At 37.0% G+C, this 21,535-nt stretch overlaps 2 protein-coding genes across 4 annotated transcripts in view; one reads left to right on the forward strand and one right to left on the reverse strand.

The window, feature by feature from the left end:
* Positions 1-21,535, reverse strand: part of LOC133612380 (membrane cofactor protein-like) — a 114,913-nt gene that overhangs the window by 80,473 nt on the left and 12,905 nt on the right. The window contains exon 5 of the mRNA XM_061969751.2: positions 8,816-9,000. Within this exon, the coding sequence (XP_061825735.2) occupies positions 8,816-9,000 (185 nt within the window). The remainder of the gene's footprint in view (positions 1-8,815; positions 9,001-21,535) is intronic.
* Positions 1-21,535, forward strand: part of ptpn22 (protein tyrosine phosphatase non-receptor type 22) — a 58,660-nt gene that overhangs the window by 3,675 nt on the left and 33,450 nt on the right. For all 3 annotated transcript variants that reach the window (XM_061923383.2, XM_061923388.2, XM_061923394.2), the window contains exon 2: positions 8,819-9,014. In XM_061923383.2, the coding sequence (XP_061779367.2) occupies positions 8,907-9,014 (108 nt within the window). In that variant the 5' untranslated portion in view covers positions 8,819-8,906. The remainder of the gene's footprint in view (positions 1-8,818; positions 9,015-21,535) is intronic.

A 21,535-nucleotide genomic window follows, 5' to 3' on the forward strand; every position in this document is an offset into this window, starting at 1 on the left:
AATGTATTATTGACAGATAGATCTGAATTTGAACGAAAATTTTAAGCATTAAGTAAAAAAAAATGTATGGCTTATTTTTAACACTTTTATGAATGGGGCCCCGTTGGATCCCCCAAAATTTCTAAGTTTTTCATTCTTTTAAACTGTCATAGCACGAAAAATAATAATGAATCAAAACCAATGTTGTTATGAACTTTCGAGCTATTTAAGGCTCCAATTATTTAATCAAATATTCCACTTTAAAATATTTTTGGGAGAATATTGCATATATTGTCAAACTAATTTGACAAAAAGGGCTTAAAGAAAAAAAAAAATGTAATATCGACAAATAGACCTAAAGTTGATCTCGAGATTTATTCCACTTGAAAATATTTTTGAGGAAAAATATTGCATATTTTGTGTTTGCCATATTAAAAACAAGTTTTCTTTAATAAAATGCCATAAAACAAACAAAAAACCCTATAAAAATTAATAAAAATGTAAAATTGACAGATAGATCTGAATTTGAATGAACAATTTAAGTGTTAAGTGAAAAAAAAAATGTATGACTTATTTTTAACACTTTTATGAGTTGGATCCCCCAAAATTCCAAAGTTTTTCATTCTTTTAAACTGTCATAGCACGAAAAATAATAATGAATCAAAACCAATGTTGTTATGAACTTTCGAGCTATTTAAGGCTCCAATTATTTAATCAAATATTCCACTTTAAAATATTTTTGGGAGAATATTGCATATATTGTGTTTTTGCCATAAAAAAAATGTTGACAAAAAAGGCTTGAAGAAAACAAAAAAGTAATTTCGACAAATAGACCTAAAGTTGATCTCAAGATTTATTCCACTTGAAAATATTTTTGAGGAAAAATATTGCATATTTTGTTTGCCATATTTTAAATAAGTTTTCTTTAATAAAAGGCCATAAAACAAAGAAATAACCCTATAAAAATTAATACAAAATGTATTATTGACAGATAGATCTGAATTTGAACGAAAATTTTAAGCATTAAGTAAAAAAAAATGTATGGCTTATTTTTAACACTTTTATGAATGGGGCCCCGTTGGATCCCCCAAAATTTCTAAGTTTTTCATTCTTTTAAACTGTCATAGCACGAAAAATAATAATGAATCAAAACCAATGTTGTTATGAACTTTCGAGCTATTTAAGGCTCCAATTATTTAATCAAATATTCCACTTTAAAATATTTTTGGGAGAATATTGCATATATTGTCAAACTAATTTGACAAAAAGGGCTTAAAGAAAAAAAAAAATGTAATATCGACAAATAGACCTAAAGTTGATCTCGAGATTTATTCCACTTGAAAATATTTTTGAGGAAAAATATTGCATATTTTGTGTTTGCCATATTAAAAACAAGTTTTCTTTAATAAAATGCCATAAAACAAACAAAAAACCCTATAAAAATTAATAAAAATGTAAAATTGACAGATAGATCTGAATTTGAATGAACAATTTAAGTGTTACGTGAAAAAAAAAATGTATGACTTATTTTTAACACTTTTATGAGTTGGATCCCCCAAAATTCCAAAGTTTTTCATTCTTTTAAACTGTCATAGCACGAAAAATAATAATGAATCAAAACCAATGTTGTTATGAACTTTCGAGCTATTTAAGGCTCCAATTATTTAATCAAATATTCCACTTTAAAATATTTTTGGGAGAATATTGCATATATTATGTTTTTGCCATAAAAAAAATTTTTGACAAAAAAGGCTTGAAGAAAAAAAAAAAAGTAATTTCGACAAATAGACCTAAAGTTGATCTCGAGATTTATTCCACTTGAAAATATTTTTGAGGAAAAATATTGCATATTTTGTTTGCCATATTTTAAATAAGTTTTCTTTAATAAAAGGCCATAAAACAAAGAAATAACCCTATAAAAATTAATACAAAATGTATTATCGACAGATGGATCTGAATTTGAACGAAAATTTTAAGCGTTAAGTAAAAAAAAATGTATGGCTTATTTTTAACACTTTTATGAGTGGGGCCCCGTTGGATCCCCCAAAATTTCTAAGTTTTTCATTCTTTTAAACTGTCATAGCACGAAAAATAATAATGAATCAAAACCAATGTTGTTATGAACTTTCGAGCTATTTAAGGCTCCAATTATTTAATCAAATATTCCACTTTAAAATATTTTTGGGAGAATATTGCATATATTGTGTTTTTGCCATAAAAAAACAAATTTGACAAAAAGGGCTTAAAGAAAAAAAAAACGTAACATCGACAAATAGACCTAAAGTTGATCTCGAGATTTATTCCACTTGAAAATATGTTTGAGGAAAAATATTGCATATTTTGTGTTTGCCATATTTAAAAAAAACAGTTTTCTTTAATAAAAGGCCATAAAACAAACAAAAAACCCTTTAAAAATTAATTTAAAAAATGATTATTGACAGATGGATCTGAATTTGAATGAAAAATGTAAGCGTTAAGTAAAAAAAAAAAATGTATGGCTTATTTTTAACACTTTTATGAGTGGGGTCCCGTTGGATCCCCGAAAATTTCAAAGTTTTTCATTCTTTTAAACTGTCATAGCACAAAAAATAATAATGAATCAAAACCAATGTTGTTATGAACTTTCGAGCTATTTAAGGCTCCAATTATTTAATCAAATATTCCACTTTAAAATATTTTTGGGAGAATATTGCATATATTGTCAAACTAATTTGACAAAAAGGGCTTAAAGAAAAAATCAATCAATCAATCAATCTTTATTTATATAGCCCTAAATCACAAGTGTCTCAAAGGGCTGCACAAGCCACAACGACATCCTCGGTACAAAGCCCACATACGGGCAAGGAAAAACTCACCCCAGTGGGACGTCGATGTGAAACCTTGGAGAGGACTGCATATGTGGGTAACCCCCCCCCTCTAGGGGAGACCGAAAGCAATGGATGTCGAGTGGGTCTGACATAATATTGTGAGAGTCCAGTCCATAGTGGATCCAACATAATAGTAAGAGTCCAGTCCATAGTGGGGCCAGCAGGACACCATCCCGAGCGGAGACGGGTCAGCAGCGTAGAGATGTTCCCAGCCGATGCACAGGCGAGCGGTCCACCCCGGGTCCCGACTCTGGACAGCCAGCACTTCATCCATGGCCACCGGACCTGTGCCCCCCCCCCCTCAAGGAAAAGGGGAGCAGAGGAGAAAAGAAAAGAAACGGCAGATCAACTGGTCTAACAGGGGGGCTATTTAAAGGCTAGAGTATACAAATGAGTTTTAAGATGGGACTTAAATGCTTCTACTGAGGTAGCATCTCTAATTGTTACCGGGAGGGCATTCCATAGTACTGGAGCCCGAATAGAAAACGCTCTATAGCCCGCAGACTTTTTTTGGGCTCTGGGAATCACTAATAAGCCGGAGTTCTTTGAACGCAGATTTCTTGCCGGGACATATGGTACAATGCAATGGACAAGATAGGACGGAGCTAGACCGTGTAGTATTTTATACGTAAGTAGTAAAACCTTAAAGTCACTTCTTAAGTGCACAGGAAGCCAGTGCAGGTGAGCCAGTATAGGCGTAATATGATCAAACTTTCTTGTTCTTGTCAAAAGTCTAGCAGCCGCATTTTGTACCAACTGTAATTTTTTAATGCTAGACATAGGGAGACCCGAAAATAATACGTTACAGTAGTCGAGACGAGACGTAACGAACGCATGAATAATGATCTCAGCGTCGCTAGTGGATAAAATAGAACGAATTTTAGCGATATTACGGAGATGAAAGAAGGCCGTTTTAGTAACACTCTTAATGTGTGACTCAAACGAGAGAGTTGGGTCGAAGATAATACCCAGATTCTTTACTGATTCGCCTTGTGTAATTGTTTGGTTGTCAAATGTTAAGGTGGTATTATTAAATAAATGTCGGTGTTTAGCAGGACCGATAATCAGCATTTCCGTTTTCTTGGCGTTGAGTTGCAAGAAGTTAGCGGACATCCATTGTTTAATTTCATTAAGACACGCCTCCAGCTGACTACAATCCGGCGTGTTGGTCAGCTTTAGGGGCATGTAGAGTTGGGTGTCATCAGCATAGCAATGAAAGCTAACACCGTATTTGCGTATGATGTCGCCTAGCGGCAGCATGTAAATACTAAGGAGTGCAGGGCCAAGAACCGAACCCTGAGGAACTCCGCACGTTACCTTAACATAGTCCGAGGTCACATTATTATGGGAGACGCATTGCATCCTGTCAGTAAGATAAGAGTTAAACCACGACAAAGCTAAGTCTGACATACCAATACGTGTTTTGATACGCTCTAATAAAATATTATGATCGACGGTATCGAAAGCAACGCTAAGATCAAGAAGCAGCAACATAGATGACGCATCAGAATCCATCGTTAGCAGTAGATCATTAGTCATTTTTGCGAGGGCTGTCTCCGTAGAGTGATTTGCCCTGAAACCGGATTGAAAAGGTTCACAGAGATTGTTAGACACTAAGTGTTCATTTAACTGCTGTGCGACAATTTTTTCGAGGATTTTCTAAATAAAGGGAAGGTGGGACACCGGTCGGTAGTTTACCATGAGGTCAGGATCAAGGTTAGGTCTTTTGAGCAGAGGATGAATAACCGCTTTCTTGAATGCTAGGGGAACAGTGCCAGAGGAAAGTGATAAGTTTATAATATTTAGCACTGATGGACCTAATAATACAAAAAGCTCCTTGATAAGTTTCCCAGGAAGTGGGTCAAGTAAACATGTTGTTTGTTTTATCCCACTTACACGCTGTAATAGTTCCTCTAATGTTATTTCATCAAAAAGAGAGAGACTATTTTGTATTGCAGTATCCGTCGTAGATACAGTTGTATCTGTGTTCATAGAACCCAGTTGTAGCTGGGATGCGTTGTCTTTAATCTCCTTTCTAATGAGTTCAATTTTCTTATTAAAGAAATTCATAAAGTCATCTGCCGAGTGGGTGGAGCTATTGGGAGGAGTCCCTTGTTGGGTTAGCGATGCTACTGTACTAAACAAAAATTTAGGGTCGTTTTTGTTGAGGCGGATGAGATTTGAGTAATATTTAGCTTTAGCTAAGGTAAGCATGCGTTTATACGATATTAAACTATCACTCCATGCTTGATGGAAAACCTCAAGCTTGGTCGCGCGCCATTTGCGTTCCAACTTTCTACATGATAATTTATGAGCTCTGGTTTCCTCTGTAAACCATGGGGTGCGCCTTTTAGGGGCCCTTTTTTGTTTTAGCGGTGCTATACTATCAATGGTTTTGCGCAGGGCATTGTCAAAGTTGTTAGTGAGGTTATCAATAGAGCCGACATAATTTGGGAATGGTGCCATTACCGAAGGCAGTAGGTCAGCAAGAGTCATCGTTGTGGCGGCATTAATGTTGCGGCTGCTATAGCAGTTATTATTATTATTAGTTTGTTGACAATGAGTCAGAACTTCGAATTTTATAAGGTAATGATCGGACATTACTTTAGTATACGGGAGTACCATAACTTTGGAGGTGGTGACACCCCTGACCAGCACTAGATCTATCGTATTGCCGTTGCGATGCGTAGGTTCATTTATTATTTGTGTAAGACCACAGCTATCAATTATAGTCTGGAGCGCCACGCACTGAGGGTCCGATGGGGTATTCATATGGATATTAAAGTCCCCCATTATGATTATATTGTCTGCGTGCGTCACTAGATCAGCAACGAACTCTGAGAATTCATTAATAAAGTCCGAGTAGGGCCCTGGGGGGCGGTAGATAACAGCCATATCGAGAGGCAGCGGTGCGACAGACCTCATAGTAAGCACCTCAAACGATTTGTATTTATTATTTAGGTTAGGGGTAAGGTTAAAGTTTTCATTGTATATTAGTGCGACCCCCCCACCCCTTTTAAGGGGACGGGCAATATGCGCATTCGTATAGTTAGGAGGAGATGCCTCATTTAGCGCAAAAGATTCGTCTGGTTTGAGCCAGGTTTCGCTAAGACCAATGACGTTAAGATTGTTGTCTCTAATGACCTCATTAACTAATAACGTTTTGGGAGACAATGATCTTATGTTTAAAAAGCCCATATTATGAGTATTGGGCTGTTTTGACGAGTTTTTGTTTAAATTATCCGTAGTAGAAATATTAATAATGTTGCGTTTATTATACGTAGTGTACTTTAAATAGTTTCGACCATATCTAGGGATTGATACGACGGGAATTTTCAGATTGTTTGCTTGATGCTGCGATCGACTGAACGCATCATGATTTGCCACCTCAGTAGAATGCATATCTACCCCGGACACATTCACAACAGAAAACACATTATGTGAGTTGTGTGTTATTCTAAGAAAATTGCTATGCGTACAGGAATTATCCAGCCTGGTGCTGGCTAGTTCTAGCTTAACTGACTCCTCACCCGGACTAGCAGGCTCTGTAATTGCCTGTGGCCGGGCTTGCTCTAGTGTAGTTAGTCAAATGTGACTTAAACAGTAGTCTATATTCTTAGACAGGATGATGGCGCCTTCCTGGTTAGGGTGAAGGCCGTCCCTCATCAGCAAGCCTGGTTTGCCCCAGAAAGAGGGCCAATTATCAATAAACGTTAGTCCCTGTTGTCTACAGAAGCTAGCCAGCCACTTGTTAAGCGAGACTAATCTGCTATACCTCTCATCATTGCCTCTCGCAGGCAGGGGGCCAGAGACAATTACTCGATGCCTGGACATCTTTCTAGCGAGATCACAAGTCCTGGCTATGTTTCTCTTTGTAATCTCTGACTGTCTCATTCTAGTGTCATTGGAGCCAACGCGTACAACTATATTCGCATAACTAGTGGTGCGATTAGCCTGTCGTATGTGTTTACTAGGCCTGTTGCGAGTTAGCTCCCTAAGATTAGCCTCAATGTCAGGTGCTCGGGCCCCCGGGATGCACTTAATTGTGGCTGGTTTGCTAAGCTTTATGTTTCGGGTGATGGAGTCCCCTATGACTAAGGTGTGGTGCCCGGTAGACTGGGGTGTAGGACTAGCTAAAGAGCTAAATCTATTATGCGTCTCAACCGGTACACCGTAGCTTGTAGGCCGCTTAGGACTGCTACAGGCTGGGCTAGTTAGCTCGCTACAGCTAACGCTAGCAGATGTGTCCGCAACATCTAAAGTTACGAGATTACTCTGCTCTAACTGGCGGACACGGCCCTCTAGCAGAGCCAGCCTCTCCGTGAGTAAGGTGCAAGACGCGCAGGAAGCCATACTCACGGTGTTTTCTGTCACCGAGTGAAGTTCCTGCTGTCTTCCGAGAAGTCCTGGTCACGGTGTGCAGGAGTAGACTCCTTCTGACCGGCGCCCGGCGACGCCTTTCTCCGCGCTAGCTTCGTTAGCTTAGCAGCTAGCTGCTAGCTAGCTGCGGGAGGGGTGGAGAGACAGAGATCGGGTGATTTGCAAGTTAAATAGTACTACTAAATATGTTGAGAAAGTAATAAAGAAAGCTGCAGAACAATTTAAAAGCACACAAATAGAACGATACTTCGCTTTTTTGAAACAGCGAGCAGTCAGCGAGCAGTCACGCACGGTGAACCGGAATAAAAACATACCTTAAAAACGTAATATCGACAAATAGACCTAAAGTTGATCTCGAGATTTATTCCACTTGAAAATATTTTTGAGGAAAAATATTGCATATTTTGTGTTTGCCATATTAAAAAAAAAAACAGTTTTCTTTAATAAAAGGCCATAAAACAAAGAAATTACCCTATAAAAATTAATAAAAAATTTATTATTGACAGATACATCTGAATTTGAATAAAAAATTTAAGCATTAAGTAAAAAAAAAATTATGGCCTATTTTTAACACATTTATAAGTGGGGCCCCGTCGGATTCCCCAAAATTTCTAAGTTTTTCATTCTTTTAAACTGTCATAGCACGAAAAATAATAATGAATCAAAACCAATGTTGTTATGAACTTTCGAGCTATTTAAGGCTCCAATTATTTAATCAAATATTCCACTTTAAAATATTTTTGGGAAAATATTGCATATATTGTGTTTTTGCCATAAAAAAACAAATTTGATAAAAAGGGCTTAAAGAAAAAAAAAACGTAATATCGACAAATAGACCTAAAGTTGATCTCGAGATTTATTCCATTTGAAAATATTTTAGAGGAAAAATATTGCATATTTTGTGTTTGCCATATTAAAAAAAAAACAGTTTTCTTTAATAAAAGGCAATAAAACAAACAAAAAACCCTATAAAAATTAATAAAAATGTAAAATTGACAGATAGATCTGAATTTGAATGAACAATTTAAGCATTAAGTGGAAAAAAAAATGTATGACTTATTTTTAACACTTTTATGAGTGGGGTCCTGTTGAATTTTTAATTTTTTTTATACAATAATGAATTAAAACCAATGTTGTTATGCATTTTTGACCTATTTAAGACTCCGATATTTTATCACTTTGAAATATTTTGGGGAAAATATTGCATATTTTGTCTTTATGCCATAAAAAACAGAGATCTGACAAAAAGGGCTTAAAGAAAAAAAATCGACAAATAGACCTAAAGTTGATCTCAAGATTTAAGTGTTGAATAAATAAAGAATAAACAAAAAAAATTATATATGGCTTATTTTTTTACTTTTTTATAACTGAGACCCTTCCAAACTTGAGCGGAGCCCTAGATATTGTATTGGTTTTGAAAATGACAAAATATCAAAATGATCGCTGCATGCTTGGAGTTTTCAGTGTGCGGCCCTTGGTCTGCACACCCCTGGTGTAGACCTGTGAGTCATTACGTCAACACTTCCTTCCGTGCCTGCGCCGAGTGACTTTAGGACCCACAGAAGTTGAGAACTTCCTCCTTTACTCACCAGACTTCCTCGACGTTGATCGTCGCGACACGCTCCGACACCAGGGTGACATGAGAGCTGCTGACCCGGTCTGGACCCACAGCACCCAGCCATGGACCCACAGCAGCAGGCCGCCGCTCTGAGGACCTTGCTGACTCGGCTGAGGAGACGAGAGACCGAGGACAAGGAGGCGGCCCACAGCATTCCTGGGGAGTTTGTGGTGAGTCAAACATTAGCAGGTGATGTTCCCCGTACTGCACGCCACTTCCTGTTCATCCAATGACCAGAACAAGTCAACAGGTTTTCCAAAAACTCACTTTTAAGTCATAAAATAATATTTGTCAAACATGAGAGGGGTTAAATAAAGGAAAACCCGGCAAAAGCAGACTTTACTGTGACGATACCAATATTGGAGCTTTGTGTGAAGGCTGATACCGATACTGATCTGATACCTGACACCTACTTGTTTTATTTAGTAGTGTGGAATGTTAGAAAAGGTCAAACAGACAAAACACTAACCTATTTATTATTAACCGTCTGGAACGGACTGATGCTGTCCTTAAGTTGAAGTACAGTGGTAATTGTTTTTAATATTTCATGACGCGCTGAGTTGAATGATGCGGACACGTTTGTTACTGCGTAACTCATAATATGCTTCTGCCTTGGAGACTGTACGTGTAAGTAATATGCAACTGTAATTATTTGACACTTGTTTATATTGACAAAGGTCACGTTTTATTGTTCAATGATTATTACCTATCTCTAGCTTGTGTGCTTAGCTGCTGTGTAGCTGCTAGCTCCTAGTAGCCTAACATGTTTAAATTTTTTGAATGACTTGACAAAAAAAAAAAAAAAAAAATATATATATATATATATATATATATATATATATATATATATATATATATATATACTTTATATATGTATGTATGTATGTATAATGTGTATGTATATATTATGTATATACAAACTCCCAAAACCAGTGAAACATTGTGTAATTCATAAATAAAAACAGAATACAATGATTTGCAAATCCTTTTCAACTTGTATTCAATTAAATAGACTGCAAAGACAAGATGTTTAATGTTCCAACTGAGAAACTTCTTTTTTTTTTCAATTAATCATTAACTTAGAATTTTAATTGCAGCAACAAATTGGAACAAAAGTTGTCAAAGGGGCATGTTCACCACTGTTACATGGCCTTTCCTTTTAACAACACTCAGTAAACGTTTGGGAACTGAAGAGACACATTTTTGAAGCTTTTCAGGTGGAATTCTTTCCCATTCTTGCTTGATGTACAGCTTAAGTTGTTCAACAGTCCGTGGTCTCCGTTGTGGTATTTTAGGCTTCATATTGGGCCACACAATTTCAATGGGAGACAGGTCTGGACTACAGGCAGGCCAGTGTATTACCCGCACTCTTTTACTATGAAGCCACGTTGATGTAACACGTGGCTTGGCATTGTCTTGCTGAAATAAGCAGGGGCGTCCATGATAACGTTGCTTGGATGGCAACATATGTTGCTCCAAAACTTGTATGTACCTTTCAGCATTACTGGTGCTTTCACATATGTGTAAGTTACCCTTGTCTTGGGCACTAATACACCCCCATACCATCACAGATGCTGGCTTTTGAACTTTGCAGCTAGAACAGGGATGGTTCTTTTCCTTTTTGGTCCAGAGGACATGACGTCAACAGTTTCCAAAAACAATTTGAAATGTGGATTCGTCAGACCTCAGAACACTTTTCCACTTCGCATCAGTCCATCTTAGATGAGTTTGGGCCCAGCAAAGCGTTTCTGTGTGTTGTTGATACATGGCTTTGGCTTTGCATAGTAGAGTTTTAACTTGCACTTACAGATGTAGCGACCAACTGTAGTTACTGACAGGGGTTTTCTGAAGTGTTCCTGAGCCCATGTGGTGATATCCTTTACACACTGATGTTAGTTTTTGATGCAGTATCCCCTGAGGGATCAAAAGTCCCTAAATTCCTTACAATTGCTCGTTGAGAAATGTTGTTCTTAAACTCTTTGACAATTTGCTCACGCATTTGTTCACAAAGTGGTGACCCTCTCCCCATCCTTGTTTGTGAATGACTGAGCATTTCATGGAAACTGCTTTCATACCCAATCATGGCACCCACCTGTTCCCAATTAGCCTGTTCACTTGCGGAATGTTCCAAATAAGTGTTTGATGAGCATTCCTCAACTTTCTCAGTCTTTTTTGCCAATTGTGCCAGCTTTTTTGAAACATGTTGCAGGCATCAAATTCTAAATGAGGTAATATTTGCAAAAAATAACAAATTTTACCAGTTGTAACATTATATATCTTGTCTTTGCAACGATTTCAAATTAGAAATGGTCTCAGGTGCTCAAAAAATTGACAAGGCCACCGGCCTTGACAATATCCCCTCCAGATTCCTCAGAGACTCTGCCTCCACCATTGCCCCAATCATCACACACATAATAAACCTCTCAATTAAACAAGGCCAAGTACCAAAAGATTTCAAGATAGCACGAGTAACTCCCCTTTTTAAAAAAGGAAGCAAATTAGAACCTGGTAACTACCGACCTGTTTCTATTCTCAGTTCCATTTCGAAAGTAATGGAAAAAATAGTTTATGAACAGGTCGATGGTTACCTTGCCACTAAAAAAACAAATGTACAAATTCCAATCCGGCTTCAGAACTAACCACTCCACTGACACATGCCTTCTCTATCTGACCGACCACATCAAACATGAGGTGGACGCGGGCAAATACTGCGGCATGGTCATGCTGGACCTTCAGAAGGCCTTTGACACAGTTAACCACGCTATACTGTTGGATAAGCTCAGAGCAATCGGATTTGATAAAACCTCATCGAGCTGGATACAATCTTACAAACCCCATTTCCATATGAGTTGGGAAATTGTGTTAGATGTAAATATAAATGGAATACAATGATTTGCAAATCCTTTTCAACCCATATTCAATTGAATGCACTACAAAGACAAGATATTTGATGTTCAAACTCATAAACTTTATTTTCCTTTTTGCAAATAATAATTAACTTAGAATTTCATCGCTGCAACACGTGTCAAAGTAGTTGGGAAAGGGCATGTTCACCACTGTGTTACATGGCCTTTCCTTTTAACAACACTCAGTAAATGTTTGGGAACTGAGGAGACACATTTTTTAAGCTTCTCAGGTGGAATTCTTTCCCATTCTTGCTTGATGTACAGCTTAAGTTGTTCAACAGTCCGGGGGTCTCCGTTGTGGTATTTTAGGCTTCATAATGCGCCACACATTTTCAATGGGAGACAGGTCTGGACTACAGGCAGGCCAGTCTAGTACCCGCACTCTTTTACTATGAAGCCACGTTGATGTAACACGTGGCTTGGCATTGTCTTGCTGAAATAAGCAGGGGCGTCCATGATAACGTTGCTTGGATGGCAACATATGTTGCTCCAAAACCTGTATGTACCTTTCAGCATTAATGGCGCCTTCACAGATGTGTAAGTTACCCATGTCTTGGGCACTATTACACCCCCATACCATCACACATGCTGGCTTTTCAACTTTGCGCCTATAACAATCCGGATGGTTCTTTTCCTCTTTGGTCCGGAGGACACGGCGTCCACAGTTTCCAAAAACAATTTGAAATGTGGACTTGTCAGACCACAGAACACTCCACTTTGTATCAGTCCATCTTAGATGAGCTCAGGCTCAGCGAAGCCTACGGCGTCTCTGGGTGTTGTTGATAAACGATTTCCGCCTTGCATAGGAGAGTTTTAACTTGCACTTACATATGTAGCGACCAACTGTAGGGTTTCTGAAGTGTTCCTGAGCCCATGTGGTGATATCCTTTACACACTGATGTCGCTTGTTGATGCAGTACAGCCTGAGGGATCGAAGGTCACGGGCTTAGCTGCTTACGTGCAGTGATTTCTCCAGATTCTCTGAAGCCTTTGATGATATTACGGACCGTAGATGGTGAAATCCCTAAATTCCTTGCAATAGCTGGTTGAGAAAGGTTTTTCTTAAACTGTTCAACAATTTGCTCACGCATTTGTTGACAAAGTGGTGACCCTCGCCCCATCCTTGTTTGTGAATGACTGAGCATTTCATGGAATCTACTTTTATACCCAATCATGGCACCCACCTGTTCCCAATTTGCCTGTTCACCTGTGGGATGTTCCAAATAAGTGTTTGATGAGCATTCCTCAACTTTATTAGTATGTATTGCCACCTTTCCCAACTTCTTTGTCACGTGTTGCTGGCATCAAATTCTAAAGTTAATGATTATTTGCAAAAAAAAGTTTATCAGTTTGAACATCAAATATGTTGTCTTTGTAGCATATTCAACTGAGTATGGGTTGAAAATGATTTGCAAATCATTATATTTCATTTATATTTACATCTAACACAATTTCCCAACTCATATGGAAACAGGGTTTGTACTTGGAGGGGAGGAAACAGGTGGTAGAGATGAACGGCACCGTGTGCCCCCCCCCCCTCAGTAAGCTGTGGAGTCCCCTAGTCCAGGGGTCGGCAACCTTTACCAGTCAAAGAGCCATTTTGACCAGTTTCACAAATTATAGAAAACAATGGGAGCCGCAAAATTTTTTTGAAATTTTTAAATGAAATAACACTGCATACAAAGTTTTTTTTTTTGCTTTGTGCTATGTATAAACCAAGGATCTCAGACACGCTGCCCACACCTTATAAGGAATTTGTAAGCTGGTGCGTCACACGGGTTCAAAATGAATGGCACTTGTCAGCGTCATGCGTGCCATGATGGTACAGCATATAATACCCACTACAATCAGCGTGCCTGATCGGCCACACGTTGTTTGAGGTTTCAGCTTGCTCACGTAGGTGACAGCAAGGCATACTTGATCAACAACCACACAGGCTACACTGACGGTGGCGGTATAAAAAAAACTTTAACACTCTTACTAATAATGCGCCACACTGTGAACCCACACCAAACAAGAATGACAAACACATTTCGGGAGAACATCTGCACCGTAACACAACATAAACACAACAGGACAAATACCCAGAATCCCATGCAGCCCTAACTCTTCCGGGATACATTATACACCACCGCTACCAAACCCCGCCCACCTCAACCGACGCACAGAGAGAAGGGGGGGGGGGGGGGGGGGGTTGATGTGTGAGGGAGCAGGGTTGGGGTGGGGGCGGGGTTTGGTGGTAGCAGGGGTGTATAATGTAGCCCGGAAGAGTCAGGGCTGCATGGGATTCTGGGTGTTTGTTCTGTTGTGTTTATGTTGTGTTAAGGTGCAGATGTTCTCCCGAAATGTGTTTGTCATTCTTGTTTGGTTTTGGTTCAAAGTGTGGCGCATTATTAGTAAGAGTGTTAAAGTTGTGTTATATAGTCACCGTCAGTGTAACCTGTGTGGCTGTTGAGCAAGTATGCCTTGCTGTCATATACGTGTGCAAGCAGAAGACGTATAGCGCATAACAAGTGTTGAACTGGTACGCTGTTGATACAGAATGTAGAGGGCGCCAAATGTTGTACAATCATGGCACGACCTTGTTATAGCTGTAAGGGTGAAAATCGGTGAATAATAATCCCGGACGTTTTCTGCGAGAGGCAATGAAATCCGGAAATTACACGGGTACATTGGGGGGTACAGCAAGTAAGCTGCTGAGCCGCATCAGAGTGATCAAAGAGCCGCATGCGGCTCCGGAGCCGCGGGTTGCCGACCCCTGCCCTAGGCAGTATATTAGGGCCTTTACTGTTCCTAATATACGTAAATGACATGTCATCAGCATGCGACTGTGAATTGTTCCTGTTCGCGGATGACTCGGCCCTGCTGGTATCAGACAAGGACAAGTCACAGGTGGAAAAAATCCTCAGTGCTGAACTCTGTAGTATTTGCACCTGGTTCGCTGACAACAAGCTATCCATACACTTGGGTAAAACGGAATCCATCCTATTTGGGTCCCACATCAACCTTAAGAAAGTCAGTGACTTCACTATAAAAGTGGGTGACATTGTTATCACCAGGAAAGATGAGGTCACCTACCGAGGTTCCATTCTAGAGGCTAATCTTTCCTGTGATAAAATGGCAACCAAGGTAATCAAAAAGGTCAACCAACAAACAAGATTTCGCTACAGAATCTCCTCTCTGGTCAACAAAAGCACCATGAAGATTCTAGCGCAGTGGTTCTTAACCTTGTTGGAGGTACCGAACCCCACCAGTTTCATATGAGCATTCACCGAACCCTTCTTTAGTGAAAAATAAAATTTGTTTTTTTTTCATATTCAAGACAAAGTTATATGTTTTTGGTAACACTTTACTATGGGGAACATATTCTAAGTAACAAAGACTTAATTTAGAGTTATTTGGTTAGGGTTAGGGTTAGAGGGTTAGGGCCAGGGTTAGAGGGTTAGGGTTATAATAAGGCCATGCCGAATAAGGCATTAATAAGTACTTAATAATGACTAGTTAAGAGCCAATATGTTACTAATTTGCATGTTAATAAGCAACTAATTAATGGTTAAAGTTAAAGTTAAAGTACCAATGATTGTCACACACATACAAGGTGTGGCGAATTTATTCTCTGTATTTGACCCATCACCCTTGATCACCCCCTGGGAAGTGAGGGGAGCAGTGAGCAGCAACGGTGGCCGCGCCCGGGAGTCCTTTTTGGTGATTTAACCCCCAATTCCAACCCTTGATGCTGAGTGCCAAGCAGGGAGGTAATGGGTCCCATTTTTATAGTCTTTGGTATGACTCGCAACCTACCGATCTCAGGGCGGACACTCTAACCACTAGGCCACTGCTGAATATGTTCGCCATACTAGAGTGTTACCATGTTTTATTACTGGTGCACAAAATGAACCGTGCATGAACATCACCTTGTTCAAAGAACAAATGGGTTGTACTTGTATAGCGCTTTTCTACCTTCAAGGTACTCAAAGCGCTTTGACACTACTTCCACATTTACCCATTCACACACAAACAAACAAAACCAACACAGTGCATAAACGCACAACAAATTACACACCTGCAAATCAGTGTGACTTCTGCTGTTGCCGTATCCGTAATACGCCGATAGGGAGAAGTTTTTATTCACACGATGAGTCGGGTGTGTCTTGTCCTCCGCCGAACCCCTGAGCCCGACTCACTGAACCCCGAGGGTTCGATCGAACCCAGGTTAAGAACCACTGTTCTAGCGGGAACTCTCATTCAACCCTTTTTCGATTACGCATGCACCTCCTGGAACGCCAGCACATCCACAACCCTCAAATCAAGACTGCAAACATCCCAGGACAAGCTAGTCAGATTACTTCTAGACCTCCACCCCAGATCACACCTCACTCCTACCCACTTCTCCAAAGTGGGCTGGCTCAGGGTGGAAGACAGAGTAAAACAACTTGCACTGAGGCTAGTCTATAAAATCCGCTACACCTCCCTGATACCGAAGTACATGTCAAACTACTTCCATAACGTAAATGACCGGCATAACCACAACACCAGCTCCACTAACCACGTTAAACCCAGATTCCGATCTAACAAAGGTCTTAACTCATTCTCCTTCTATGCCACACCAACATGGAATGCACTCCCAACAGGTATAAAAGAAAGGGCATCTCTACCCTCCTTCAAAACCGCACTAAAAGAACACCTCCAGGCAGCTACAACCCTCGCCTAACCCCCTCCCCCCACCACATCCCACCTCCCCGGATTGCAATTACCGGTAAGCAAATGTAAATAATCAAATGTTTATACTTGTTCCTCTGCTTTCTGAGCTCATTATGTTCACTGCTCGCTGTACATATCCTACCAAGTCAGACCTACACTGTTCCAATGTCCATTTCTCAGATGATATTATTGTTGATGACTGAAGTGCTGATATCAACCAAACCTAAACCGCCCCCTCCACATCCCACCCCTAGGATTGTAAATAATGTAAATAATTCAATGTACATACTCTGATGATTAACTTGTGTGATGACTGTATTATGCTGATAGTATATATTTGTACCATGAATTGATTAACGTGGACCCCGACTTAAACAAGTTGAAAAACGTATTCGGGTGTTACCATTTAGTGGTCAATTGTACAGAATATGTACTGTACTGTGCAATCTACTAATAAAAGTCTCAATCAATCAATCAAATTCAATTGAATATAAGTTTGAAATGATTTGCAAATCATTGTATTTGGTTTTTATTTACCATTTACACAACGTGCCATCTTCACTGGTTTTGGGTTTTGTAATTAATTTATTTTTTATATAAATATATAATATTATTTAGATTTTTATTTTTATTTTTATTATATGTATTTATTTAGTTAGTTAGCCCTGCGATGAGGTGGCGACTTGTCCAGGGTGTACGCCACCTTCCGCCCGAATGCAGCTGAGATAGAGACAAGCGGCAGAAAATGGATGGATGGATGGATTTATTTATTTAGTAATATTCATATTATATATGAATATATATTTATTATTTATCTATATTTATATACTTATATAATTATTTATTGTATATCACATATATATTTATTTATGTTATATCATATATATGTATAAATATATGTGTATATATATGTGTATAATATATATATATATATATATATATATATATATATATATATATATATATATATATATATATATATATATATATATATATATATATATATATATATATATATATATATATTTATATATATATATATATTTTTTTATTTTATTTTTTTTTACATATATATATACAAACAAACACACAAATATATAATAAATACAATTTCCCTTACTGGAGAACAACTGTCTGTCCTGCTTTGCACAAGTAACCACGCTGCAAGACTGCTTGTATCGCACATCATATCGCACATTTTACATGCAAGCACGTATCATCCCATCCTTTTTCTGTTGTTGTTGCCGATATAGGATTGACAAAACTAATTAAAATCATATGTATAAATAACACAATATTTAGTCAATTTGCAAAGCACCCCATTGTTACAAGACTTGTGCATTACAGCTGCTTGCCACCAGGGACAGGGACACACTCGAGGGGAATTTGATATTATATCCTTAACAGTGACGGAGCAGGAGGGGGCTGGGAATAAGTTTCGCATAAAGCCCTCTGTCATTCATTATTGACATTTTTTACACAAAACGTCACACCCTTTGTGGCTCTAAGGGCCTTGCAGAGTATTTTTACTGGCCCTCAACATGCTTTGAAAATGAAGTAACTTCATTATTAGCAAGGTTTATCAGTAGAACACTATTTGCTCATGGGATGGTGTGTGTGTTTTCAGACACGCGTATTAATAACACGTTGAAATGAGGAACAACTTCCATGATTCAACACGTCTGAAAAGGAGTAGGGAGAAGCAGAGCTTATTTAACAATGTCCATTATCTATTACTGATCATTCTTCCACACCATGAATTCATAATGTGACATTATAAAATTGGCTTTGGTCTATTGTTTGCTGCGTTATAGTTCTACTTCCTGTCCAGCGCTCTTATTTCTGTTTTCCACTTCCTCAACTGAGATAAAAATAACTTATTTGAAATAATAGACTGAATCCTTTATTTTTTTTTTAACAAACAAAACCCAGAAAGTCAGAGTAGATCTGACCTAGTCTGTCAGGAAAAGACCTTCTAGATCGGGGGCCACATCACGGCACGATAACTTAAAAATAAAGACAACTTCAGATTGTTTTCTTTGTTTAAAAATGCATGTTGTTGTTTTTTTTACACTTACATGTTGCGGTTAATAGTATTCTACCTTTATTTGTCGTTATTTATACTTTCTGAATAAATTATGTGACAATGTTCACCAGTCAACTCATTAGTGTTAATTTTCAATCAATCAAGATAAAAAGATAATATCAAAATCAAATTACAGGATGTTATTTATGTAGTTTGCTAATTTTCCTTGACTGGTGTACTAACATGTGGTTTATTTTTTGTATTATTTTTTTTTACATATGATGACAATAATTGGTACTTTAACTTTAACTTTAATATGTAGCATCATCTACAAAGATACAAAGATTTGCTGTTGCGACATCTAGTGGACACATTTAGAACAGCAGTTTCTTTCATTCAACAATTTCGGCTCATTTTTATACTTAGCAAGCCGGATAAAACCTGTGGGCCGTACGTTTGACGCCCCTGTTCTAGCAGGTTATGTGTGGTTTATTTTGTACACAAACATGTGACAAAATACACATGACAATTAAATATGCTGATGATTGAGGAATTGTTAGTTTGTTTAAAGAAAATAAAAGCAAGTATTAATGTTTTTTTTAAAGAACTGAACAAACTGTAGTCACAGTTTTTGGTTTTTGTGTAGTTCATTCTGTTATGTATTATATTTTAGACTTAGACTTCCTTTTATTGTCATTCAAATTTGAACTTTACAGTACAGATAAGAACACAATTTTGTTGCATTAGCTCGTTGTAGTGCAGGATAAAAGATCAATAAGATGCAGATATAAATAAATAGATTACTGGACAGATAAATATATTGCACTTTTGCATATGCATCCACGTTTATGGATGTATGTTATATTGTCTCTATATTCCAGCGAGTTAATCCGTTTTTGGAGGGAATTAAGGGGATTTATTCTGGCCTGTTCTTTTTTGTTGATAAAAACATAGTTTTCTTTGAGAAATTTGTTTGAGAAAACAAACAAAAGAAAACATTAAAAATAACAAAAAAACTTAGATCTGAATTTGATTGAGAAATGTAAGCGTTGAAAGTAAAAAAAAATAAAAAATTATATTGAACGCTTTTGATTTGGATCCCCAAGAATGTTAGTGGAATGATTTGTTTTTTTAAACTGTCATTGCACAAAAATAATAATGAATCAAAATCAATGTTATAAATTATTGACCTATTTAAGGCTCTAATTATTTCACATCAAATATCAATATTTTGGGGGGAAATATTGCAAGTTTTTTTTTGACAAAAAGGCCATAAAACAAACAAACAAACAAAAACATAAAAATTAATAAAAATGTATAATTGACAGATCAATTTGAGCGTTGAAAGTAAAAAATTAATTAAAATGTATGATTTATTTTTAAAACTTATGAGTGGGGCGCCGTTGGATCCCCAAGAATTCGAGGGGAATGTTTTTTTTTTTTTTTAAATGTCATTGCACACAAAATAATAATTAATTAAAATCAATGTTATAAATTATTGACCTATATAAGACTCCAGCAATTTCACATTAAAATATTCCACTTTGAAATATTTTTGGGGAAAAATATTGCATATTATGTGTTTGCCATAAAAAAAGGTTTTCTTTGACACAAATAGTATAAAACAAACAAAAAAACATACAAAGTAATAAAAACGTATAATTGGCAGATCTAAATTTGATTTAAAAATTCAAGCATTGAAAGTAAAAAATAAATAAATGTGTGTGTATGCATGTATATATATCTATATATATATATATATATATATATATATATATATATATATATATATATCGCCAAATTTTTAAATCAAATTTAGATCTGTCAATTATAAGTTTTTATTACTTTTTATGTTTTTTGTTTGTAAAAAAATAAAAAATAATGTGTGATGTATGTATGTATATATATATATATATATATATATATATATATATATATATATATATATATATATATATATATATATATATATATATACATACATACTTTTTATTTACTTTTAGATCTGTCAAATAAGTTTGTATTACTTTTTATGTTTTTTTGTATATATATATATATATATATATATATACACACAGTATATACAGTATATATATATATATATATATATACTTATTTTTTGACACTTTTGTGATTTTTGGATCCCTAACAATTCTAGTGGATTTTGTAATTTAAACTGTCATTTATAACATTGATTTTGATTCATTATTATTTTTGTGCAATGACAGTTTAAAAAAACAAATCATTCCACACAAAAAATAATAATGAATCAAAATCAATCTTGCTATGAATTATTGACCTATTTAAGGCTCGAATTATTTCACATCAAATATTGCATATTTTGTGTGTTTGCCATATAAAAAAACAAAGTTTTCTTTGACAAAAAGGCCATAAAGCAAACAAACAAAAAACATAAAAATGTATAAAAATGTGTAATTGACAGATAGATCTGAATTTGAATGAAAAATGTAAGCATTAAGTAAAAAAACTATGACTTATTTTTAACACTTTTATGAGTAGGGCCCCGTTGGATCCCCCAAAATGTTAAAAGTTTTGTATTCTTTTAAACTGTCATAACACAAAAAATAATAATGACTCAAAACTAATGTTGTTATGAGTTATTGACTTATTTAAGGCTCCAATTATTTGATCAAATATTCCACTTTGAAATATTTTTGGGAAAATGTTGCATATTTGTGTTTTTGCCATAAAAAACTGAGATTTGACAAAAAGGGCTTAAAAAACCCATCCATCCATCCATCCATCCATTTTCTACCGCTTATTCCCTTCGGTGTCGCGGGGGGCGCTGGAGCCTATCTCAGCTACAATCGGGCGGAGGCGGCGTACACCCTGGACAAGTCGCCACCTCATCGCAGGGCCAACACAGATAGACACACAACATTCACACTCACATTCACACACTAGGGCCAATTTAGTGTTGCCAATCAACCTATCCCCAGGTGCATGTGTTTGGAGGTGGGAGGAAGCCGGAGTACCCGGAGGGAACCCACGCAGTCACGGGGAGGACATGCAAACTCCACACAGAAAGATCCCGAGC

This window comes from Nerophis lumbriciformis, linkage group LG01 (genome assembly GCF_033978685.3).
Source record: "Nerophis lumbriciformis linkage group LG01, RoL_Nlum_v2.1, whole genome shotgun sequence".
NCBI lineage: Eukaryota > Metazoa > Chordata > Actinopteri > Syngnathiformes > Syngnathidae > Nerophis > Nerophis lumbriciformis.